This window comes from Daucus carota, chromosome 5 (assembly GCF_001625215.2).
Source record: "Daucus carota subsp. sativus chromosome 5, DH1 v3.0, whole genome shotgun sequence".
Lineage (NCBI taxonomy): Eukaryota > Viridiplantae > Streptophyta > Magnoliopsida > Apiales > Apiaceae > Daucus > Daucus carota.
Window position 1 is genome coordinate 40,122,133 of NC_030385.2, and position 24,578 is coordinate 40,146,710.

Here is a 24,578-nt window from a genome sequence, read left to right on the forward strand (position 1 = left end):
TAAAATATTGACAACAAACTACTACATAAAACAAAGCTGACAAGAACCAACAATATCAAAGATTAATATACCAAACAAATATATATTTATTGCTCTCTAACATTGACCCTCATTATGCAATTAGCAAAACGATTAACAGAAAGATATAGAATCTCAAAATAGATGCATTTTCATCAAGTTTTAAATTACAAGTACTTACACAATCATCACTTTGTTAACTTATGTCTCGATTTCACGACATTTTCAAAATTAAATTAAATCATAACCAACTCATCTCCCAAACACAGTTATTCATTCAAAATCTAGATATCATATAATCTACATATTAAGAAACTAGCTAGCAGTCAAATATAATGTAAAATATATATATAAAATATATATATATGTGTGTGTGTGTGTGTGTGTGTGTGAATCTGAAAGACATGTAACATTATGTCCTCAATCAAAAATTCAATCGAAGCCCCTATTTTAAGAAAACTGGTAAAAAAAAAGTACCTGAAGAACCCATAAGAAGAAGACCCAATTAAGAATCCGAGTAGAACCTGTACATCAATATGGGCTGAGTAGAGATTGTGAACCCCAGAAGAACCCGTGAAGAAGAATACCTAAAGAAGACTCAATTATCAGTTACTCAAGAATCCTAATTCAAAACCCGCTAGTGAAGAACCCTAGCTAATTAGGATCCCATCATTGTAGAATCTTCGATTGAAACTATTAATGAAGAACCAAAATTTAAATCTTTGTCGAAGAACCCTAATTGAAACGCCTTTCTATGACCCGTTGCTCGAGATCCATACTTCAACTCCGTTGGGTGAGAAATGAGTGAGAGAGAGTGTGTGTGAGAGGGATATAAGAGAGAGTTGTGAGTTGTTCAAAACTCTGTGAGAGAGAGATGGGCGAGAGAGTGAGTGGCTTGAGAGAGAGAGTGAGGGAGAGGTGTGAGAGTTAATTGTGAGAGTGGAAATTTTGATTAACCCGCGCTCAAGTGAAAATTTTGAGAACCCGGTAATTGACCCGCCTTGATAAATATGATGTGCCCGCCTACTATTCATTAAATTAGTTACACTTGTTATATGGAGTAACAGCTACACTGGGTTCAGCGTAGCCATAGATATCAAATCATGTATATGGCAACATTTATTCATATTAATGGTAACGATAAAATATAGTGTAGCCATAGATCAATTTTGATCAGTTTCATGGCATCTAAGGCTACACTTTTGCTTGTAACACTGAAAAAAGTGTTGTTGAATCCAATATATGGTGTAGTGTATAATTCTTTCTTTTTGTTCATTGAAAGATTATAATATATTGAAATTAAAAATATACAATAAATAAGACTAGTGCAGAGAATATAAATTAATTCTTCAATCCTAATAAAATTATGTGTTTAGAATATGATTTATCAAATTCTAAACTCATTATATATATTGTTATATAATATTAAAAAAAAGTTATATTAGTAAATTGAATATACTTTTATTGATGTCAACTGAGGTTAAATAAATGTGATGGAAATTTCTATCAATAAATATGTATTTTTCAACACCCAATCTTAAAAGGGTGAGTGCCTTTTATAACCACTTTACACAGAATACTGTCTAAAATGACCATGTGCGGGAACAGTGCCCTAAATGACCACTTAAACACGCATTCACTGTATGCGTGTATAGAAAACGATGCGTATCTCGTATTGAATGATCACATTCACGCATTCTCCACATGCGTATGCCACCACTCATGTGGCCCACATGTCATATTCAACAGTATTTGCATGCCTTCTCACTTGGTTAACTGTTACATGTCTTTGTTTAAAATAATACAACACAGCTTGTAGGCAATCGAGCAGAGTGAATGCGCATTTGCTCTATGCGTATTCTTTACATTTTTGAAAAAAAGTGCACACGCATGTGTAAAATGCATATTTGAGTGGGTAAAAATGAACACATTTTCCGTATATGGTTATTTTGGGCACATGACCCCTGAAAAAGAGTTATTTCTGGCATTTTCTCATCTTAAAATCGATAAATAAATGCATAGTTGACTATGTTTTAATATGATTTACAACATATATTATTCTAAATTTATTTTAAGAAGGTCTTTATCAGAATTAGACTCATATATGTGTGTGTGTGTGTGTGAGAAAGTTTATTTTCATACAAACTTACTTTAATTTAAAACTAGAATTAATGACCATAACAATTATATTCAATTATTATTTAGTTTTATCCCACCCGTCCTCGGATACAATACAGTGATTTGAACATTTATATTCAGTGATTATTTGATTTTATCTCAGTCCCATATATATCTACGGCCCCATATCCCTTGTTTCTTCGCAAACAGTAATTTGATTGATGATGAAAAAAAGGAGACAGGTTTCGCTTTGTATCTCATACGTATATACGATTTTCTTTTATTATTATTTTATTTGTTAAATGGTACTCCCTCCGTTTCTTTATACGTTTCTCGTTTGAGATGTCGGTACTGTTCATAACATGAGATAAATTACTAATTTACGTCTAATCTATAAGACTAAATATAGTCATGAGTGATCTTGTTAGATTCGTATTCACGAGTACTTTAATACAGTGAAGTTTTTATATTTAATGCTAATACGAAATGAAAGCTATTAAGAATAAAAAATGTGTGTTGGCAAACGTGAAAAACACAAACAAGAAAAATATTTAGAGACAGAGAGAGTACAAAAAAACGAAATGCCCATACCGTTTATCATCAGTAATTCTGACACCAATTGCCAAAACTTACTGCATTTTTACAAGAATGATATTAACACAAAATGTACGATGAAACAAATCTTATCCCATAGATCTTAACTGTTCACCATTTAGCTATCTTGGTTAGCTTAGCTAATCATCGAAAAAATATGAGCACGCTAGGGGCAGTGGCGGACCCTGGAATTTTTTCCGGTGGGTTCCTAGTATAAAAGTTAAAACAAAAAAAAATGCAATGGTGATCTTAGATAGTACTAAATACATTAATCTAGCCAAAAGAATCGAGACCAAATTGGTTTTTCCTGCCGAGAGGAGCAGACTGGTAGAGAAAGTAAGATGAGTACTTGACATATAATTGAATTATTGGAGGTAAGCTTTTCTATTAGTTTTTAACGTGATAAGCTACTGACACTTTTTATGCTGGGCTGTTTCATTTTCTCTTGGGCTTTTCTTATACCGAAAGCAGGTCATTACTTATATTGGGTTGGGTAACTTAGTAGGTGGGTTCCTTGTCAAAATTTTGATGGATTTAAAATAATTTTATTACAAATTACTCTTTAAGCCCAGGCCCAAGTGGGTTCCTGGGCACCCACTTGTTTGCCTGTGCGTCCGCCCCTGGCTAGGGGCTTTTTGAGAGGAGTTTAATTCTCTTCGATTTTCTCAAACATATTTGTGACATCTCAGATGATGTCGACTATAATTATATTTATCGATTTTTCTAGTGTATGTTTATGGACACATGTTAAGCATGTAATTTTATAAGTTTAAATCATTTTTATTGGCTTTCATATTTTAATAATGGTGAAATCCTACGTATATAACCAACACACCAATCAAAATCTCTCAAATCTATAACATTCCACGCTTAACATGTGTCGGACACACACTAGACAACCTTTACTACTTACGACAATGAAAGAGTATATTTAAAACAACCTTTACAGATTAATTACAAAATCTTGTGAAACAACTTTTACTATTTATAATGAAAGAGTATATTTAAAACAAAATAGTATTATTATCTTAAATTATTATAAAATCAGACCTATATTATTTTCATATAATAATGTATGATTTGAGATTCTAGTACAAAGGGTCTTAAATTCGACAAATTTAATTACCAATCACAAATTCGACTAAATTTTTAGATGATACAAGCATCCCGTTGAAATGAAGATAATTTATATGACTTTTATTTTTGTTGTCATATATTCATATTGGAAAAGTTTAGGGTCAAAATTCTTTTAGTCTATCAAAAATGTAACTGAAAGTCGAAAATTTAATTTTGTGACAACAACAATGTATGTATGTATCTTGTCGATAGATATTCTAAAATTGAAAAGTTTATAATTTGTTTTGAGGAAAAAGTTTTAAAATTGAATTTCCACACAATTTTATTTATTTTCTCATTTATTTTATATATTTTCAAGTGCGTAGGAGTTGACGAATCAGTAATGAAATGAAAAAAAACCTCGGAAAAAACCCTTGGCCAAAAAACCTTTTTGTAAGCCCAAGTATCCATGAAAATGGGTTGATCATCTTGGGCCTAATCGATCAAAACCGGGGTAAAAAGTAAAAACCCATAAATCCATTCAATCAAATTTCTCGTTGCAACAGGCCAACACTCGGCAACAACAAACAAGATAACTCGAGAAGATAACACAGACCGTCTCTCTCTCTCTCTCTCTCTCTCTCTCTCTCTGTCTCTTGAGGAAATATATAGCAATGGCAGTGTCTATAACAACCACCCCATTATCATCTTCAACTCTTTCATACTTCTCTTCTTCATCACTCTTTCTCTCTCACAAGTTCACACACTCTTGCTCTCTCTCTAAAAAACCCACTAACCCCCTCTCAATTTCTCACTCTATCCACTCCCAGCTCGCCACGCTCCCCATCCTCTCTTTCGACGGCGAAAAAGTCGGTGAGACCACCCTCTCCCTCAAATCCGCCCCACCGGAGACCGCACGCGCCGTCGTTCACCGTGGAATCACCACCGACCTGACCAACAGGCGACGCGGGACGGCGTCTACGCTCACACGCGCTGAGGTGCGCGGAGGAGGGAAGAAACCTTACCCTCAGAAGAAGACGGGCCGGGCTAGACAGGGGTCGAGACGAACCCCTCTCCGGCCCGGCGGAGGAGTGGTGTTTGGGCCAAAGCCTAAAGATTGGTCCATCAAGATTAATAAGAAAGAGAAGAGATTAGCAATTTCAACTGCATTGGCAAGTGCATTGAGTAATGGGATTGTGATTGAGGAGTTTGGGGATAGGTTTGAGAAACCGAAGACAAAGGAGTTTATCGGGTTGTTGAACAGGTTGGGGATTGATCCGTGTGAGAAATCGTTGTTCTTGATGACTGATGTCCCGGACAATGTGAGGCTTTCGGGTAGAAATATTGGGACTTTGAAGATGTTGACACCCAGGACTTTGAATTTATTTGATATTTTGAATTCGGATAAGTTGGTTTTCACGAAGGATGCAGTGGAGTATTTGAATGAGGCTTATGGGTATGATTTGGATGGGGACAGTGAGATTGATGAGGATGAGGATGAGGATGAGGACGAGGGTGAGGATGAAGGTTAGTTTTCTGATCATTTTTTGTTATGTGATTTCCGGATGGTTTATGATTGTTGTTTTACAGTGTGGGTATTTTTGTATAATGTCGTAGTATGGTTGTAATTTGCATATGATATTTATTACAGAATATAAGAAATGTTGGGTGATTAGTGATAGTTAATTAAGAATACATTTTTTGTAAAAAAATAAGGCTTGGATATGTTACATATAGTTGGCTAATATGAAGTGGATAAATCGTGCTAGAAATGTTGAGTAATAAAGAGTATAATTACTGTGCAAAATTATAATCCTTGCCCCAAAATATTAGAATATGAACTTGAGTATCACTTCTTACCACCCAAGCCACACTTTCTGAACTTAAGTAGGTGATACACGACTCTAGCATATCTATACTGGAAGAAATTTGGGAGATGTATATCCCATGCATATCTTACGAGAAGGCATCGATAAACTCGCATCTCTCAAATACACATATCAGATTTTAGTATCTCCTCCACTTCATACGCAAGTTAAAAATGTTTTTTCATGTGGTATTTTGGGTCGTTCTTCCTAATTGTAGTATCAGGACCATCCTCATTGAAATTGTGTTATTATGGGCACTATCATAATTAGGGGTGAGCATTCGGTCGGTTCGGTCCAAAACCGGACCGGACCGAACCAAATAGACCGAGAACTGAAATAATGTGTACATACCATTATGATTAGGGGTGATATCTTAAAATAATGTGTACTCTACGCCAACATTATAGATACATATCTGAACTGATGACTCCTAAGAATACTTCAAAATCCAAATTGTGTTTCTAAACTGCAAAAGATGGTGTTCTCATCGTTTCTCAGATCATATTAGGTCTCCTATCTCTTGCATCTTGATTCTTAATGGTAATATGGTGGGACTAGTTATGCTCATGCTCACGCATCTCCATATATTCAAGTTCATGAATGAGAACATGTCTTTATAGTTTAAAACGAAACTTATATTCCTTGATGTATGAATCACTGTAGCATGAATTTAAGTTCTTTACTGTGGATTATTGTATCAACCGTAAGCACGCCTTTTGCTGTTAAAATGATGATGCCTTGCACAACATTGTTTTGGTTGACAATTTTGTTTTAATTTCCGTTTTTTGTTTCTTATTTTCCATTCCTCTTATCTGAGTGCAGCAACCGATGGAGAGGTGAACACTGATGAGACAGATTAGCACATCTGCTGATGATAACTAAGAAGAGTTTATTCTTTAGCCAAAAGTGGCAGATCAAAGATTGCATCAACGGTTCACATTAGGGTGGTTCTTTTTGTGCCTGTGTAATAGGGTCTGTAACAGTTTGATGACAATTTTCACGTTAATATATGAGGTTCTTTCTCTGTATCAGTCACCTGAAAATCACATGGACCCTTTTTTGTAAGATAAAATCATGATGCATTCTAATTGTAAGTAATCTATTTCGTTATGTTCCAATCTGATTGATCTACCGGGTGGCCTTTTCAAAGTTCTACAGTTACATTTTGCTATCGTTTTGTCAATGTTCTTTCGGATTTGAAATAAATTTAGTTGATTTGTATAGCTGAAATCGTAGAATTTATAAGTTTATATGTTCTGCAATGAACAGTCACTGGGCATTTACAAGTGCACTCGTTTTCTACTGCAACATGAGCCAGATGATAATGGAGGAGTTGACTTGGTCCTGCATTAGGGAATCAACAGAAGCTATGAACCAGACAAATATATTTCTATTATTAACACCCAAAAAAAGCAATTAATTTTTGTTTTTTTTCCTGCTAATTAAGCAATTTATTTTTTTCTTCTCTTTTTCATCATTCTTCAAAATCTGTGGATTCCCAGCTTTGAATATGATTCTATCTCTCTGCTATATTTTTTCCCTTTCTTTTAATGATCTTGATATGAGGGTCTTAACCCTCTGCATTCTCCATAACTAATTTTCCTAACATTTTTTGTAAATCATTGAGATGGCTATTGATACAAAGACTATACAAGTTTATTCATGGAAAATTCTTAGATTTTCTATGCGAATTTGTTATGAATTTGTATCAGCACATCCAATTTTTTCTTCTGTTTCTTTGTTCTTCATCCTTCTGTTCATGTTTTCTCCTTCATTTTTGGCTTTTATAATATATTCCTTGCTTATTTTGATCTCAGCTTATGGTTTATATAGAGTTTTCTATAGTGGTGGTGATGCAAGTTCTGATATTGTCAAAAGCTATAAGAAAAACGATGGAGACCCTTCAAATATGGGCAAAAATGGCAGCATTTCTGATGAAGTCAAAAGTAAAAATGGAGAGAAGTATATGCAGAAGAGTCGTGTCCGGGAGAAAGATATGGTCATTTCTGCTGGATCATACGATGACAAGGTTGATAAAAGCGCGAATGTAGAAGACGAAGATGCTGATAAGGACGTTAAAGACGTTAAAGAGGTGAAAGTAGATTCTGGAGCTGATGCTGCTGAGTGTTCTCCGTCCAAGGCTGATGTTGGTTGTGATGAAGGATCGAAAGTATACTCTTGTCGGAAGGGAAGTTCAGAAGCCTCTACGGATTCGCAAGAAGAAAGACTTGAGGATGAACAGAAGAATGTTGTGGAGCCTGAGGATGCCGATACTGAAAGAAATAAACGATTGGAGAATATGATTGCAAGACGGAAAGCAAGAGACATATTTCGTTTTCAGGTGAGACATACTCTGATGAGGCGGGGCAAGAATGACCCTGTCGAGCATCTTGCTTCTATTTTGGTGCCGAGAAACAAGCTCCTTGTTCCCAGCCATGTGAATGAGCAAGTTTCCCCCGGATCAGCCCCTTCAGTTTTGTTACCAATGCACAATCCTTTTGACATTCCTTACGAGACACATGAGGAAAGGCCTAACCTGACAGATGAGAGTTTCCGACGAGAGTTCTTGACAGAACAGAAGGACTTGGGGTTGTGCAGGAGCGCGAGCTTCAGTTGGGGTGCCGTGTTTTCATTAGATGCCATCGGAGATGAAGATGGAGTGGTCAGGAATGATACTTCATTTAAGCCAAGGGCTCCGCAGAAACTTAAAATCTCAGTCCCAATGGAAAGTCATTTAGGTAAAGTAAGGTGTTAGAGCATCTCCAATGGGGGTGCCAAGAGAGGTGCCAAAATGCCATGTGGCATGACATGGCATAACAATCTTTTTGGCTACCCATTGGAGTGATAGGGGTGCCAAGCAATGTTGCCAATTTTTGGCACCCTTTGGCACCCACTCAAAATGGGAAAAATTCATTTATTGTCATAAAAGCCTATAATATCCTATCTAATTTTAGATAAACAAAATTATAGTATTTTTGACAACTTTAATTGCCAACCATTGGAGTGAATATTGATAAGAGGGGTGCCAAAAGTAACTTAAAAGAAAGAGAAAATAAAATATTGATATTTCTGATGAATAAGCATGTTTAGCAACTTTGGTTGGCACCTCACATTGGAGATGCTCTTATATCCTTCTCTTATCTACTTTCTCTTGCATAATCTATAGTTCTTTATCTTTTTTTATCCCATCCTTATTTTTGCAGAGCTTGAAAAAGAATCGTGTCGAGAAAAAGAGGCAACATCCAGTGGATGCAGTGCCGAAGAACATGCCACCCGAGAAGGCCAAGCCGCTCAACAGGGACCTGATTCTGCTGACATTCATCATACGGAAGATAAGGGTGAAACACAACCGGATGAAACAGTAAGGGAGAATATCGGTGTTCTTGATTCTGTTGACAGACATCACAAGGATGATAAGGGTGACAAAAAGAAGGATAAAACAGTAGCTGGAAATATTGGTGTTGGATCAAGCTCATCGTCTTCGTCAGAAGAAGGTTTGCCAATCAGCAAGCCAAACAAAGAAGCGATTTTAAGATCCCTTCTTTCTTTCCAGAGAAACGCAGCTCCTTCTAAAGATGATGATGAAATGCAAGTGAATGGTTTTACACATGATACTGATCAAACTACTTCGCATCATATCAAATCAGATGACAGTTTCTTGTATGCTACTCGAGTCTTGAATAATCATCCTCGTAGCAGTTCTTTAGCTTCAGACATGCTAGTGGAGGTCTCAGAAGTCAGTTCACCTCGAAGCATTTCATCTGTAGACGAAGAATATTCAGAAAATGAAGAAGTAAAGGAAGGTTCTTCCCATCTATCTCAAGTTGGTACAAGTGATGAATCAAATTCGAGAGAAGGACCTGAAATCAGTGATCAGCAGCACATTTCTAGAGAAGTATCAAGAATAAACCAGGAAGCAGCATCAGATGTGCTCGCAGAAAAAGTTTTTGAAGAGAATTCTATCAATTCTACTGATTCATTGTCATCGCTAAGGACAGAGATGCCGGACAGCGCTCAAACTCAATCACTGAATTCCAACATAGAGGTCAGTCATAGTTTAATATAGAAGTTGGCCTTAAGATTAATTATTTAGGCCTTACTATGCACTTATGATGATGAACAGGGCTTGCTGGATTCGGATTCGTCAGAGAAGAACTTAGGGGACATTACCATGTCTAATGTGAGTGATTCCAAGACTCCAACAAACGACAACCTGGAGGAATCAGATACAGCAAATAAGATGGACAATGACATTCCCGAATCATCTGATGGAAGTAACTCCAATTCTGTCAACCATCAGGATCTCTCGAAGTCATCCTTACAAAATCAGCAACAAGAGAATAAAGAGAAGTTCAAAGATGAGAATGGAGAATCAGAGTCCCAACCTTCACAGAATAGTTTGTCAGATAATTCCACGCCTGTTCAAAGCAATCACAGTTTACGATCACCTGAAAACAGAAGAGACGAAGATGTTGTTGCAGAACCCGTTGCAGAACCCGAGCTCTCTGCATCTTCTCCTGAGAATGAAGCTTCTGGTGTGGTGTCAGAAACTGAAACTCAGCAAGTTCCTAACATCTCATCTTCAGGTTCTTCTCCCAAGTCTGTGTTGCAACCAAAGTTTTCATGCGATAATGTCTCGTCGTTGGATCTTAATCAGGGAACATCCACGGAGCATCAACAACCTCATAATGAGATAGTTGATGATGATTCAGTGCTACCAGTACTGAATGTAAATCATTCTGCATTTCAAAATGTATCCCCCCGACAAGACGATTCGACTTCCCAAACATCTCATGCCATAGATAGACTCCAGGTGAGATGATATCATAATGTAATTCCTATAAGTAAATTAGTATTCTCATATAAAAAAAGTTTTATCCAGTAAGAGATTATCCAAATAAGTGTCCAAATCGTCCATACCCATGTCCAAACGTCTGGTGTCTGGATAACATTAATTATAGCACTTATAACTTCATGTTGCTTATATTAACATTCTTCATATAATATTGAGTTTCAGAGCCCAAGATTTTCCGATGCTCTATATTGTGTCCCTTTCCGATCTACACCTGAAGAATGTCAAAATCATGATGCTTCGATAACAACTTCAACCAGCAAAGTTGATCAGGATATACATGTAATTTACATCTCACCCTTCTTTCATCTTTTGACTATATAGTTGTCGTAATAGTGATGCTATATTACATCACAATACATGTCATGAAACCGAATTTTGAAGAACTCTAGAAACTTAACAAAGCTTTAAATTATATAGCACACGTTATAATTTAATCTTTCTGTAGAGATATCTGGTTTCATCACATTAATTTAGGTAATGATGTCTAGGCCACTGGGTTTCTTCTTCAAATATATTAACTAATCAAGTATTGAACAGGATCCCTACCCTCATCAGAGCAATTTCAACCAAGAGGCTGATACCAGTAATCATATCGACAACTCAGTTGTTAATGACAATCAGGAGAGAACAAACCGGGAGTCTGTTGAAACTATTGAAGGTGCTAACCATAATGAATCATCAATGCAGACAGAGAATGCTGCAGTTTTTATAGAGCCATCTAGTTCAAAATCTATTCAAGATACGGAAGAAGGTAATAAGGAGATAGAAAAACAGGAAGGTGCATCTGGCACAACTAAATCTACAGAAGGAAATTCAGAATCAGGCGATTCATATTCATAGCTCTGTGAGGCTGAAATGTAGTTTAAGTAGGTTGATTTTATTGCCTTGTAGAAGTTTAAATCTAAAAATGTAGAGCATATTCTTAATTTCTCATGTAAATCAGTCTTTTAAGCTGTGGAAGTACCATCAATCAGTTCTGATATCACAACACTATCAAAATACTACGATTTAATCCTTCAACCCTACACAGGAAGATCTCTTTACTGGAAAGACCTATTTAAATCACAGAATTGTCTGTACCTGTCTCTCCTCTCTAGCCATGACTATCAAAAGATCATAATTTCTTGGTGCATGTCTCGGTGCAATCTGGGATGTTCCATATGTCTCGAGGTGAGATGGGTGTTGCATTAGCGGTTAACCATATTCCTGACAAGAGATATTTCATCCAATACTTACCCCAGAGTCAATTACCTTGAATGGCAGTTTGTGTCAAGTCCTTGATACAAAAATAGCACATCAAATCAAGGATTAAGAGATAAGTGAAGTATCATAAGGTTCTTAGCCTTGGTGCTTGTTGCATAAGGAGAACTATAGAAGGTGGCAAATCGAGTATATACTTTATCATACAAGTACAAGAACTATTCTTATACAAGAAACTAAAAAGACAAAACTGCTTATAAAAAAAACTATGTAGATGTGACCTTGAATCCAACTTGGGTCCTTGTAATATTTTTTGTATATATTTACTTGTATATATAAGTGGCTTGTTCAAATGGCAAAAGCATAAAATATATGTAGTAAAGGTAGTATCATCATCAACTCTTGATCCCTTGTTTGAACATTTCAAGTATTCTTCTCCAGCCTTCTCATTCAATCTGTTTATCATGCAAACCAATAGTGTGAGTATCGCTTCAGGTTCGTAATTTACTCATCTGTTGTAGATTTTTTTCAGTGGTTTGGTTCCAAAGAAAGTTTGATCTTGAATACTATATTGTTTTATCAGGTATCAAGTCAAACCCTTCAGTTACAGAAGGCTTTGTCGAAATAATTAACATTTTTTCTGGATTTTTCATTCGAAATTAGGCTTGATGGCATCTCAAAAGGAAGACAGTTCGTTGAATACATACCGGTTGCTAGAAGGCTCCGAGGAAGATGATTTATATACAGAAGATGGGACAGTTGATTATCTTGATAATATTGCTAACAGAAGAACAACTGGAAACTGGAAAGCATGTAGCTATATTCTTGGTACTTGTACTTATTAACTCTTGATGCTTTTTAGACGGAGAGCTTAATATGTACATCATGTTTTTGATAATACTTCCCCTCACCCGAAAGTCCATTTTTAGGGATTAAAGAGTTGACTACTAGAAGCCCATCTTTGGGGGCAATGATTATATTAGTGTCCAAAGTTTATATTTGTGATTACTGAGTCTCCCAAAACATTTGGTAGTTAGGAAGGCTTGATATGTTTATTGCGCTTATGTTTTATATACAGGAACTGAATTCTCTGAAAGATTGGCATCTTTTGGGATGAGCTCCAATTTGGTGGTTTACCTAAAGAATCGCCTCAATGAGCACAGTGTTACTGCCTCAAAAAATATGGCAAATTGGAGCGGAACATGTTATGCAATGCCTCTGATTGGGGCTGTCGTGGCTGATAGGTATCTTGGAAGATATGGGACGATTGCTACCTTCTCTATCATCTATGCCATGGTACTTTCTTGTTATTCATATCCTAAAACTTAGTCCTGGATCTACCCTGGGTATATAATACTTAGCAAGAAGGATGATTAACATAGTCGCTTAGATGAGTCTGCAAGTCTCTGGATTTATGTACTTGGTGTAAATTAGAACTCAATAAATGATGTTATTATATAGGGGATGTCACTGTTAACATTATCAGCCTCAGTCCCTGGCTTGAAACCAATCTGCGACGAAGGAGGTGTTTGCTATTCAACAGATGCTCAAACTGCAGTTTTCTTCATAGCACTTTATCTTGTAGCTATAGGTAGTGGAGGAATTAAGCCTTGTGTCACTCCATTCGGTGCAGATCAATTCGATGACACTGATGAAGTTGAAAAGGCGCAGAAAGGTTCTCTGTTCAATTGGTTTTATTTTTTAATCAGTATCGCTTCACTAATTGCTCATTCTGTGCTGGTCTGGATACAAGTTAACATTGGCTGGGGCATAGGTTATGGCATCGCAACAGGGGCCATGGTGATAGCAGTTATTTGGTTCTTTTCGGGGACAACATTGTATAGGAATCAGAGACCAGGAAGCAACCCTTTGACGCGCCTTCGTAGGGTTATTGTGGCTTCAATAAAGAAAAGAAACCTTAAGGTGCCAACTGATGAGTCAGTCTTGTTTAAGAATGTTGATGCTGAGACTACTACTATAAGAAGCCATAAGCTTGATCACACCGAGAGCTTAAGGTAATTAAGTTTCTCTAAGAAATTAAACTATGTGCGTTGCTCTGGGAAGAATAAATTGTATCTTAGTCACTTGGTTTTATTACTCAAAATTCTTGTTCTCTAAAAAGTAAAACATGTTTCAGTTTCTTTGACAAGGCGGCCGTAGAGTTGGAATCAGACCGTATAGAGGGCTCAATAAACACATGGAGTCTTTGCACAGTGACAGAAGTTGAGGAGCTTAAAGCTCTAGTACGCTTGCTTCCTCTATGGGCTACAGGTATAATCTTCAGCACAATGTATGTCCAAACAGGCATTTTTTTTGTACTGCAAGGCTGCGTGATGGATACTCGTGTGGGGAATTCCAGCTTCGAATTCCCACCAGCTTCAGTTGGTATATTTGACTTCATTAGTGTTATGTTCTGGGTGCCAGTCTATGAACATATAATCGTTCCAGTAGCAAGAAAATTCACGGGTCAAAAAAATGGCCTAACACCGCTGCAGCGTCTTGGCACTGGCCTTTTCATAGCAATCTTTTCTATGATATGCGCAGGGATTTTGGAGTATTTAAGACTTGAATTGGTGAGACGACATGACTACTATGAACTCGATCACGTGCCTATGTCAATCTTCTGGCAGATTCCGCAGTACTTCATAATGGGGTGTGCAGAAGTATTCACACAGATCGGACAAATGGAATTTTTCTATGATCAAGCGCCTGATTCAATGCGAAGCTTTGGTGCTGCACTTTCGCTCTCTACCACAGCTCTTGGTTGCTACATGAGCTCATTTCTGGTCACTGTAGTTACTAAATATAGTACTAGAAATGGAAATGTTGGATGGATAACTGACAACTTGAACTATGGTCATCTACATTATTTTTTCGGCCTTTTGGCCATGTTAGGGACCATTAACTTGGGAGTTTTTATCTTGGTATCAAGATGGTACACTCACAAAAAGTCTGTTAAGGCCCTAGATTGACAGCCTCACAGTTGAATGCATTGTAGTTTATGAACATAAATATAAGAAGATCCTTCTTCAATTTTTTTGATAGTTAGCCTCAGTATATATTATTGATAGTGAACATGCAAGATGTAATTAAGCAAAAACAAAACCAGGAACCAAATTCAAATATCAAATAACAGATCGTCTTAAAACAAAGGAGGCATGATCTACGATGCTAACACGTACTTCATAAAGGAAAAGAGTAGTACAGAACACCTACTGGTGTGTTTCTATCTTCTTCCTGCAAATCTGCACCAACTTCTCCACAGCATTGTTGATATCTTCCTCTCCATTCTCCTTCATGAATAAACTCAACTCCCTGGCTTTCCTCCTCAGAACTTCCCCGCTTCCTTCAGCCAACGCCTTTCTTATAGCATCAGCAATCTCATCTCCTGTGAATTTCCCTTCACTGTCTCTCCTTACCTGCACACCAGCCCCAATCGCGACAGCAAGATTAGCAACTACAGGCTCATCCATCTGAATGGGCATGCCAATAATTGGCACCCCAAATTTCATGCTTTCATTGAAAGAACTCCATCCACAATGACTGAGAAATGCCCCAGTGCTTGGATGTCCCAAAATCTTTGTCTGAGGCGCCCATCCCTCCAAAATCAGTCCTGAATCTCCTACCCTTTCGACAAAGCCCTCGGGTAGTAATGCACTTCCATTCTTCTCCTGAGGAAATCTCACAGCCCATATGAAATTACACTTGGTTTTCTCTAGTGCATTTGCCATCTCTATCAGTTCTTCTGAAGAAAAACAAAGCTCACTCCCAAAGCAAACAAACACCACTGAAGATTTCTCCTTTCTGTCGAGCCAATCCATGATATTCTTCAAGTTCTGAACCTCACTGTCAGTTGGTTCACAAACAAGTGAACCAACAGGCATCACATTCTTCTCCACCACTTCTGACAGAAGATCAATATATTTCCCTTCAAGTTCCCTAAAACTCTTAATCAGGACAACGTCGCAGGATCGTTCAAAGCACAACATAAAGTTCTGGAACATCTTGTCTGCATCTTCTGAAACCTCAGATGGACAAACAGAACCATCAACAAGCTCTAGGAAGGGAAATCTCTCCCCTGTCCTTTTGTAGAAATGCGCGACTAGGCAAGAGATTGCTGCAGAGCTTGTTAAAAAATAAACAGCCGGAATATTAAGACACAAAGCAACCTCTGCAGGCCAATAAGGCATGAAATCATAAATAACCAAATCAGGCTTAATATCTCTGAGGATTTTCCTAAAGGCCGGAGCAGCCTTATCGAAAGCTTCAAGAAGGAACGCGTGGAGATTGCGCGGTAGGCCTTTTGTGGAATGATAACAAGGAGGTAGTTCTGGAGAAGAAGGAAGATGAAGCTCCACTAGTTGAATGTGATCACTTTCATCAACTCTGTTGCTGATAGAAGCAAGGTTGATAGGTGTAGAACAAAGATAAATATTGAAGCTTCTTTTTGCGAGTTGTTTAGCTAGTTCCAAGAAGGGAGAGATGTGACCATAGGCTAAGAATGGTATCATAACTATCTTCAATTTCACATCTTCACCCTCCATGATCAGCTTCTTTTTCTTCAACAAATGGCTAACACATTGGTGTAGACTCACCTCATATGCATATTTAAATTGCCATAAAAGTGCACTGGCAGCCTTTAATCGGCAAAAAATAATATATTGAATCTTTTGTTCATGTGCTTTTTAGTATCAAAATATAAAAGATACTATGTTAATAGCACTTTTTTTTGATAAATTGGTATATAGTAAAGAATTGAATCTCGCTTTGACCGTTAAGAGTAGGTAATCTTATGTTCATATCTTTTTAGTATAACATAAAAAAAGACAAAATTTTAACAACCGTAGGATACCTCAGATAAATTTCCCAAGGTCTCAGAAATCTCCATTGATATCAAATCCTCTAAACAATGTCGATCCACTGCTTCGCCCAGTAGTAGCAGGCAGTATATGATTATATATTTTTTAGATGATATATTTTTCCATATTAATTATATTTTAAATTATTTGGAAATTTATTAATTAGATTTTAATATTTTATCGTTGAAAGTAAGGATTTTAATTTGAAAGGATTTGTTACAGAATTTGTTCATTCAAATTGCATCCTGTTAAGCCTCATTAAGCTCTCATTCTTCAGGCTCATATGAAACTAAGCCTGATATCTGATACCAATCAGCAACTAGCTGATCACATTGAATCCCTTAATATTCAACTTTGATTACACAACTGCAAAAACTTCTTAAAAGAAAGAGTTCACAACCACAGCTAGTCTATTTCCTTCCTCCTGCAAATCTGCACCAATTTCTCCGCTGCATTGTCCAAATCTTCATCTCCTTCCTCCTTCATAGTCAAGCTCAACTCTCTAGCTTTCCTCCTCACACCTTCCCCACTTTCGCGCACCAAAACTTTTAGTATAGCATCACTAATCTCATCTCTTTTATATTTTCCTTCACTGTTTCTCCTCACCATCATAGCAATCCCAATCTCCACTGCAAGCTTAGCATTCATAGGCTGATCCACTTTCATGGGCATGGCAATAATAGGCACCCCAAATTTCATGGTTTCAGTCAGTGAGCTCCATCCACAATGACTCAAGAAACCACCAGTGCTTGAATGTCCCAAAATTTTTGTCTGCGGTGCCCACTCTAGAATAAGGCCCTGATCTCCCACCCTTTCGACGAAGCCATCTGGTAATTGTACAGATTCTTTTTCCTCTCCTTGTGCAGATCTCACAGCCCAAATGAAATTACACTTGGTTGTCTCTAGCGCATTTGCCATCTCTATCACTTCTTCTGCAGACAAATAATTCTCACTCCCAAAGCACACAAACACTACCGAAGATTTCTCTTTGTTGTCTAGCCATTTCATGATATGATTCGTGTTATCATCTCCAGTTTCGGCTGGACTATAAACAAGTGGACCAACAGTGATTATAGTCTTTTCTAACAGATCCGATAGATAATCAATATACTTCCCTTCAATTTGTCTAAAGCTCTTAACCAAAACAACGTTGCATGATCGTTCAAAGCATGAGATGAAGGCACGAAGTGACATGATGGCATTTTCAGGAGGTTTAGGTTGGTTAATAGAAGAAAGAGCCATTTCAGGGAACGGGAAATTTTCACCTGATTTTTTGTAGAAATGAAAGCCTAGGCAAGAGGTTGCTGCTGCGCTCACTGAAAAAAATACAGCTGGAATATTCAGTGACAACGCAACCTCTGCAGGCCATGAAGGCATGAAATCATAGATAACCAAATCAGGTTTTATGTCTTTGAGGATGTCACTGAAGATTGGAGCTGCCTTCACTAAAGCTTGTTGCAGGATTATGTTGAGATTGGACGGAAGGCCATTCGTGGTATGATAATGAGGAGGCAGGTCCGGAGAAGATGGAAGATGCAGCTCTACTAGTTGAATATGATCATTTTCAGGAACTCTGTCCTTGATAGAAGCAAGGTTGATAGGTGTAGAACAAAGATAAATTTCAAATCTTCTTTTCGCGAGGTGTTTAGCTAGTTCTAAGAAGGGAGAGATGTGACCATGGGCTACATACGGCAACATCACTATACTCAATCTGCCATTATCACCCTCCATGATCAACTCTCCTTTTTTTTCTAACAAATAGCAAACACTTATACAATGATCACCTTCGTGCACCCTTATAGCCACAAATAAACAAGTAACATCCTAAACAGAGAATTTTACGCTAACCTGACAAGAGAGATGACGCCAGAAACAAAGTATTTACTTGTAATCTGAGAAAGATAGCTTGTAGGCCTGTTGACATTAACAATAATATGTCTTCATCTGTCTCACTTTGGTATTGACGGATATATTTCTTTTATTAGTTCTGATTTGTCTGTGGAAATTTACATGTGCACAAAGCATATTGTGCTGTAATAATTTTATACACATCAACTGAATTCTGGTGGGAGGCCATCAGATAGAGGAGTACCGTAGTAGAATTGAATTTTATGCTATCCCGCAAATTTACAAACAATTATTTTGTTACAAAACAGATTCCCAATATTTTTGACTCTGACATCCTTATCAAACAAATATGCACACTTAATTTCGGATTTGTACACCATAGATAAAACTAGTATGCTTGTGTCTTCTTGCTGCAAACTTGCTTCAGCTCCTCAGCTGCCTTGTCCAAATCATCCTCTCCTTTCCCCTCTATCTTTAACTTTATTTCTCTAGCTTTCCTCCTCACACCTTCACCGCTTTCTTCAGCCAAAACCTTGTTGATAACATTAGCAATCTCCTCTCTCTTGAACTTGCCTTCAGTGTTTCTTGCTATTGCCATACCAACGCCAATTTCCACCACAAGTCTGGCATTTGTATACTGATCCCCTCTCATGGGCATGGCAATAATTGGCACCCCCAGTTTCATGCTTTCATTCACAGAATTCCATCCACAATGGCTGAGAAAGGCACCGGTGCTTGGATGTCCCAGGATCGCCTTTTGTGGCGCCCAGCCCTCCAGAATCAATCCTGAATCTCCTATCTTTTCCACAAAACCCTCTGGTAGTTGTAGACATCCGTTTTCCTCTCCTTGCGGAGACCTCACAGACCATATGAAAGCACACTTGGCTATCTCCAATGCATTTGACATCTCTATCACTTGTTCTGCAGATAGATAATTCTCGCTCCCAAAACACACAAAAAGCACAGAAGATCTTTCTTTTCTGTCCAGCCATTTTATAATATTCTTCATCTCATCATCTTCATTATCTGTTGGATCATGAACAAGTGGACCGATAGGAATTATACTTTTCTGCACCAGATCTGGTAGAAAATTGATATATTTTTCTTCAACTTCTCTAAAACTCCTAATAAAAGCAAGGCTGCATGACCGTTCAAAACACAAAACATTTTCTCTAAAAGCCTTGAGTACAGGTTCAGGAAGCTTCTGCGCGTCAATTGAAACACCACCAACTTCTGGAAATGGGAACTCCTCACCAGCCCTTTTGCAGAGATGCGCCACTAGGCAAGAGGCTGCAGCAGCAGTGACTGCAAAATAAACAGCCGGAACATTCAGCGACAGAGCAACCTCTGCAGGCCATGAAGGCTTAAAATCATAAATAACCAAATCCGGTTCAATGTCTCTGAGGATGTCAATGAAAACTGGAGCTGCCTTCTCAAAGGCTTGTTCGAGGGTCGGGATTAGACTGTATGGAAGGCCATTTGTGGAATGATAACAAGGAGGTAGCTCTGGAGAATAAGGAAGATGAAACTCAACAAGTTGAACATGATCATTTTCATGCACTCTGCTCTTGATAGAAGCAAGGTTGATAGGACTAGAACAAAGATGGACTACGAAACTTCTTTTGGCAAGTTGTTTAGCTAGTTCTAAGAAGGGAGATATGTGACCATGGGCTAGATGTGGTAACATCACTATACTCTTTCTGCAATTTTCACTCTCCATGCTCACTAGCAGATGAAGCAAATATTATCAAGTGAAAACAATGCCATAATATAATGAGCACTTTGGTCATCACTCATCACTCATCACCCATCACCATCCTTGATCCTACATATGAATCGTTAAATCTCACCATCCATGCTTTTCCTCGACCAATAAGAAAGCTGTCGTGCCCTGGTAGGCGGAATCCTGTCTTTCTGGACCACATTCTTTAAAATCTTATCATCTACTCCGATTAATTTGTAAGTTAAACTTTTTTTTTAAAAAACTATTCAAATGGCTTCTTTTATCACTAAACATGCGTCTATAATAAGTTTAAGTTTCACTCGGTGACGATTTTGGACCACATTCTTTAAAATCTATCGTCTACTCGGATTAATTTAGTTAATTTATAAGTTAAGCTTTTTTTCTAAATCATTCAAATGACATCTATTATTCTTTTATCACTAAACATACGTTTACAGTAAGTTTAAGTTTCTCTTCTAATGTAATCTGATCCATGATAACGCCAATCTCCGATCCCGGTCCTTCCTCCGCCGTGGATGACGGTTCTGCGGTGTAGCTGCTGGAAGGGTTCCTACAAAACAACGCCGGCGGGGGGGTTTTGCCCCGAAGCGCCTCCGGCGTGAGAATAAGAGCAGGCTTTGGAAGGATAAAGATTAGAAAGTGTGTTATCTATGTGTGGTGGGTGAAGGTGGTGTATGGTGGTTGCATGGTGGCTGGAGGCTTTTGTGTTTATGTGTATGCTGAGTGCTTAAGTGTGTGCAGAGAATGAATATAGTGAGAGTGAAGTTAACCCCCAGACTCTTGACCCTTGGTCTATTTATAGGCCAAGGATTAGGGTTCGGGGGTGCGTACCTGGATCCTGGTCCTACACGTGTAGGGGTTTGATCCCCTACACGTGTCCAGGTGTCGGCGTGGAAGTAGTCTTTTGGAATGTTCCCTGGCTTGTCTCTATCGCCAGTGGTTGACCGTTATATTTGTCTTCATCGTGTCAGTCTGTGGCTCGTGCAGTAGTTGTCGGCTGGTACGTGTTTGGGTCCCGGTCGAGGGGTATAGGTCCGGGTAGTATCCGGGTCCTTGACTCTACCTGGATGGCGTACCCTGGTAGTTGGTAATCCTTCATGGGGTCGGGGTCCCGGAGTGGACCCGGGCTAGGGTAGTCCGGGTTGTACCATATCATTTGCCCCCCACTCCCTTATATAGATTCTCTATGTGAGGGAGTAGAGTGGAGTTTCTGCTTTGTTTCCCCGATCGAGTGGATCCGGATAAGGGCGGAGGTTTATTCTTGCCCCCCGGTCTCGGTAAATCCGGGTTGATACAGGAGTTTATGTTTGCCCTCTTACTCGAGTAGACTCGGGTGGGGATGGAAGCTGGTGGATGGACCCGGGTCGGTCGAATCTTGCTGATTTCTGTACCTTCGTATCTGTGGACCCGGGTGGGGAAGTCGCCCGGGTCGAGGGATGGCGAAACGGTTGAGGTGCGTGGAATTTGAACGGGTTGAGTGTCTGGGAAGTTGTATCGACACGCCTTTTGAGGAGGGGTAATAATAACAAACGGCTGTAATAATTTGTATCCAGCCAATAGGAGGTCGCCACGTGGCCTACTAGCACGGCTATAAGTACACACCCCTTTTCACTTCCTCGTTTTTTACTTTTACCTTCGTTTCCATAATTTCTCCGCTTCATTTTTTGCTGTCGCTCGAGGGTGCTTTTTTGCGGGAGGTTTCACTGGAATCTCAAGAGTCGTTGTCGTCGTTGTTCTTGCGTCGTCGGTCTCGGTAAGCCCCTTCTTCGCCTCATTGTTCGTATTTTTATTGTCGCTGTCTTCTTTTGCTGTACTTCGAATGCCATGCTTAAGTTTGTGGAATTGTTGTTGATTTTGGTTGCTTTTTGTGTTCCGATTTCGGCTTGGTATATAAGTGTATTTGTTCGACTGTTTATGAATGTGAGTTTTTGAGTTTCGGACGCGTAGATGTGATGATTGGGGGTGTGTAAGTTGTGGGTTTTGGTCGTCGGAAATTTGGGTTTGTGCTGGGTTTTTGGGTGGCTGTTCTTGGGTGTATGTGTATGTATATTTGTATGTGGCGAGGGATTTGAGTTTTGATCTTTGGTTTTGATTTGAAATGTGTTATAAACTGTTTTTGCCTGTTGGGTTTCCGGGGATTTGAACTGAGCCCGGGTATGACAAATATGCCCGGGTTGGGTAGCTTTGGTAGTTGGTGGTTGTGGAATTGTATGTGTTTTAATTGCGTTGTAGTTATGGGGACTCAAATGGGACCCGGGTAGAATCGGTTGAGTGGCTTAATAGGATCCGGGTAGTGTTATTTGTACTTGGTTATTTCTCTTCTTTCGATGGTGTTCCGTATAGAGCTAGGATGGGATCCGGACCCAAATAAAATCTGTAACTGTATGTGAGTTCTAAAATTGACCCGGGTTGCTTTTGTATTTAGGTTTATGGTCCGGATCCCTAGGCCGCCCAGGAGAGAAATTGTTGCTTATTCGGCGGTACCCGGGGAATTCTCTAGCGATACAGAGTGTGACGAGGTCCATACCCTTGCTCACCGTGCCCGGGAAAAGATGGCTGAAGAAGAGGTTTCGTCTTCGGGTGTGATATCTGCCAGGCAGGACGTCAAAGCTACAGTAGGGAGACAAGTGATCATGTCTCCGGAAGGAATGTGGTGTGATTCCAAGTCTTTTTTTATAATCAAGGCTCCCATGGTAGATGAGACGGCGTTTTACGCAAATATGGCCGGGTTCTACCGGTGTAAGCATCCCAACGGTCCGCTGGCTCCTTATGATAAGGGGAGATTTGATGAAATGTTCAGCAAGCTGTCATTGGTCCGGGCTCCGTATCCCCTTAGGAGCCATATTAGTGAGATGTCCCCGGAGGATGCGGACTTGATGATCCGGGCTGCGTTCCAGCTCCCGCCCGAGGTTGAATGGAGATGGCCAGAACCCGGGGAGAGAATATATCACCGTCCGGCTGACGGTTTCGTGCCCGTGTGGATGGAGCACCTTAGATCCGGGTGGAATCCAAGGTGGCATATCTTTTTTAAGCATCTGTGTAAGTACGAGTTTAAGTGCTCCCCAATGCAGATTACCCCTAACGCTATCAAGTGGATGTCTTGGTTCTTGATGGCTTGTAATAAGAAGAACTATTACCCGACCTTGAAGTTATTTCACATGCTCTTTCAGTTCAAGAAGTCTGGGGTTAAGCCCTTATATGAGTTGCGTTTCCGCTCCAAGGAGATGGGTCTCGGATCCGGGTTTACGAGCCCGGTTAGTCACTTGAGCTCGTTGAAGCACTGGAACGGGGAAGTTCTGATGCTGAAGGGTTTGGATCTGGCATTTATGCCTTATATTGTTACAGATGACAAGTTGGTCCGGACGGACTTTGGGGCCCCGGGTGCTGCTGGTGAATTCCGGGAACAATTACGCGACTTCTGCAATTGTCTCGGGTTTCAATTGACCCGGGATTCATTTATGCAGTATGACAAGATGCATCTTGCCGGCTGTAAGTTGTATCCTCTGTATCCGGGTTTACTTTTTATTTGTGTTTCTTTAGCGGGTGTCCGGGTCGACTATAGCTTGTATTGTTTTTCCCTTCTAAGAAATGTAGTTGGTGTTGCCTATTTTACCCTGGTTGATTGTTATTTGTCTTAGTAGATTCCTCCTGGCCTGTTTTAGCTGTTGTATTGTGTTCTGATCTGTGTGTTTCCCTATCGATGCAGGCTTGCCTTTCTTTAACGAGGGATTGTGGAAGGAGATGGCTAGTGATTCGTTTGCTGCGCATCTGAAGAATCTGGCAGGAGCCCATGTTGTCCCTAAACCGAAACCGAAGACTAAGGCAAAGTCTGCTAAGAAGGGGCAATCCGGGTCTTCCCGCCAGGAGACCGAGGGAACCGGGACTTCGAGTCACAACCCGGACTCGGTGTTGCAAGTGCAAGATTCGGATCTTGCCGTGGATGTCTTGGGTGCGGAAAGTCCGGATTTCCAACCGCTAAAGAAGAAGATGAAGCCCAGTAAGCAGGTGCTTGGTGTTGGGGAGGGGGGAGTGGATCCTGGTAAGACGGCTGTGGAGATACTTGATGATGAGGTGGAGGTTGAGGAGGGAGACCGGGTAGTTTCCAAAATTGACAAGCCGGAGTTTGGGCGGTACTCTGTTAAAAAGGTGATTGGGATGATGTCCGAGCTGCCGTCTGATCAGGACTGGGAGATGATGGACAAGCAGGGTCTAGTCGAGAACTTTAAAGAGCTCGGGAATCTTTGGGGCCAGGTATTCTTCGATCCGGGTTCTCTTGCTTTTATTTTTTCCTCCCTCTCTTTTTTGTACTTGGTGTTTTTCGTTTGGTAATGCTTGGTTTCCTGATTTTGCTTGGGCTTTGGTTTTGTCAGCTTGGCGGACGTCTAGCCGGGTTCAATACTCGTGCTTTGGAGGAGTTG

The 24,578-nt window shown here is 39.3% G+C and overlaps 6 protein-coding genes across 7 annotated transcripts; 3 read left to right on the forward strand and 3 right to left on the reverse strand.

Moving 5' to 3' along the window:
• Positions 1-4,332: 4,332 nt before the first annotated feature.
• LOC108219811 (large ribosomal subunit protein uL4c) lies at positions 4,333-6,764 on the forward strand. The gene is made up of 2 exons (XM_017393337.2): positions 4,333-5,313; positions 6,477-6,764. The coding sequence occupies exons 1-2, from the start codon at positions 4,461-4,463 to the stop codon at positions 6,512-6,514; spliced, it is 891 nt and encodes a 296-aa protein (XP_017248826.1). The 5' UTR covers positions 4,333-4,460; the 3' UTR covers positions 6,515-6,764.
• A 118-nt stretch (positions 6,765-6,882) lies between these two features.
• LOC108221759 (uncharacterized) lies at positions 6,883-11,622 on the forward strand. Its single transcript, XM_064094228.1, has 5 exons — positions 6,883-8,392; positions 8,858-9,699; positions 9,778-10,467; positions 10,672-10,788; positions 11,047-11,622. Exons 1-5 carry the CDS (start codon positions 7,282-7,284, stop codon positions 11,347-11,349), a joined length of 3,063 nt encoding a protein of 1,020 aa, XP_063950298.1. The 5' UTR covers positions 6,883-7,281; the 3' UTR covers positions 11,350-11,622.
• Positions 11,623-12,062: 440 nt separating this feature from the next.
• On the forward strand, positions 12,063-14,766 carry LOC108222205 (protein NRT1/ PTR FAMILY 8.2-like). 2 transcript variants are annotated; one of them, XM_064092967.1, is made up of 6 exons: positions 12,063-12,204; positions 12,373-12,537; positions 12,788-13,005; positions 13,171-13,724; positions 13,847-13,980; positions 14,254-14,766. In XM_064092967.1, the coding sequence occupies exons 1-6, from the start codon at positions 12,174-12,176 to the stop codon at positions 14,679-14,681; spliced, it is 1,530 nt and encodes a 509-aa protein (XP_063949037.1). In that variant the 5' UTR covers positions 12,063-12,173; the 3' UTR covers positions 14,682-14,766. The 2 variants fall into 2 exon arrangements, with proteins under 2 accessions (XP_063949037.1, XP_017251598.1); XM_017396109.2 differs by having other exon boundaries at positions 13,847-14,766.
• Positions 14,767-14,867: 101 nt separating this feature from the next.
• LOC108222657 (UDP-glucosyltransferase 29) lies at positions 14,868-16,253 on the reverse strand. The gene has a single exon (XM_017396544.2). The coding sequence runs from the start codon at positions 16,251-16,253 to the stop codon at positions 14,922-14,924; it is 1,332 nt and encodes a 443-aa protein (XP_017252033.1). The 3' UTR covers positions 14,868-14,921.
• A 515-nt stretch (positions 16,254-16,768) lies between these two features.
• LOC108220202 (UDP-glucosyltransferase 29-like) lies at positions 16,769-18,519 on the reverse strand. The gene has a single exon (XM_017393901.2). It carries the CDS (start codon positions 18,297-18,299, stop codon positions 16,974-16,976), a length of 1,326 nt encoding a protein of 441 aa, XP_017249390.1. The 5' UTR covers positions 18,300-18,519; the 3' UTR covers positions 16,769-16,973.
• Positions 18,520-18,662: 143 nt separating this feature from the next.
• Positions 18,663-20,268, reverse strand: LOC108220201 (UDP-glucosyltransferase 29). Its single transcript, XM_017393900.2, has one exon. It carries the CDS (start codon positions 20,134-20,136, stop codon positions 18,805-18,807), a length of 1,332 nt encoding a protein of 443 aa, XP_017249389.1. The 5' UTR covers positions 20,137-20,268; the 3' UTR covers positions 18,663-18,804.
• Positions 20,269-24,578: the final 4,310 nt, after the last annotated feature.

Bases quoted from the DNA above. Each gene is read 5' to 3' on its own strand.
- LOC108219811 (XM_017393337.2), top strand. From the start codon at position 4,461: ATGGCAGTGTCTATAACAACCACCCCATTATCATCTTCAACTCTTTCA. The intron at 5,314-6,476 runs GTTAGTTTTCTG...ATCTGAGTGCAG, and splicing joins GGACGAGGGTGAGGATGAAG to CAACCGATGGAGAGGTGAAC.
- LOC108221759 (XM_064094228.1), top strand. From the start codon at position 7,282: ATGGCTATTGATACAAAGACTATACAAGTTTATTCATGGAAAATTCTT. The intron at 9,700-9,777 runs GTCAGTCATAGT...GATGATGAACAG, and splicing joins CACTGAATTCCAACATAGAG to GGCTTGCTGGATTCGGATTC. The intron at 10,468-10,671 runs GTGAGATGATAT...ATTGAGTTTCAG, and splicing joins ATGCCATAGATAGACTCCAG to AGCCCAAGATTTTCCGATGC.
- LOC108222205 (XM_017396109.2), top strand. From the start codon at position 12,174: ATGCAAACCAATAGTGTGAGTATCGCTTCAG. The intron at 12,205-12,372 runs GTTCGTAATTTA...ATTCGAAATTAG, and splicing joins TAGTGTGAGTATCGCTTCAG to GCTTGATGGCATCTCAAAAG. The intron at 13,725-13,846 runs GTAATTAAGTTT...AACATGTTTCAG, and splicing joins GATCACACCGAGAGCTTAAG to TTTCTTTGACAAGGCGGCCG.
- LOC108222657 (XM_017396544.2), bottom strand. From the start codon at position 16,253: ATGGAGGGTGAAGATGTGAAATTGAAGATAGTTATGATACCATTCTTA.
- LOC108220202 (XM_017393901.2), bottom strand. From the start codon at position 18,299: ATGGAGGGTGATAATGGCAGATTGAGTATAGTGATGTTGCCGTATGTA.
- LOC108220201 (XM_017393900.2), bottom strand. From the start codon at position 20,136: ATGGAGAGTGAAAATTGCAGAAAGAGTATAGTGATGTTACCACATCTA.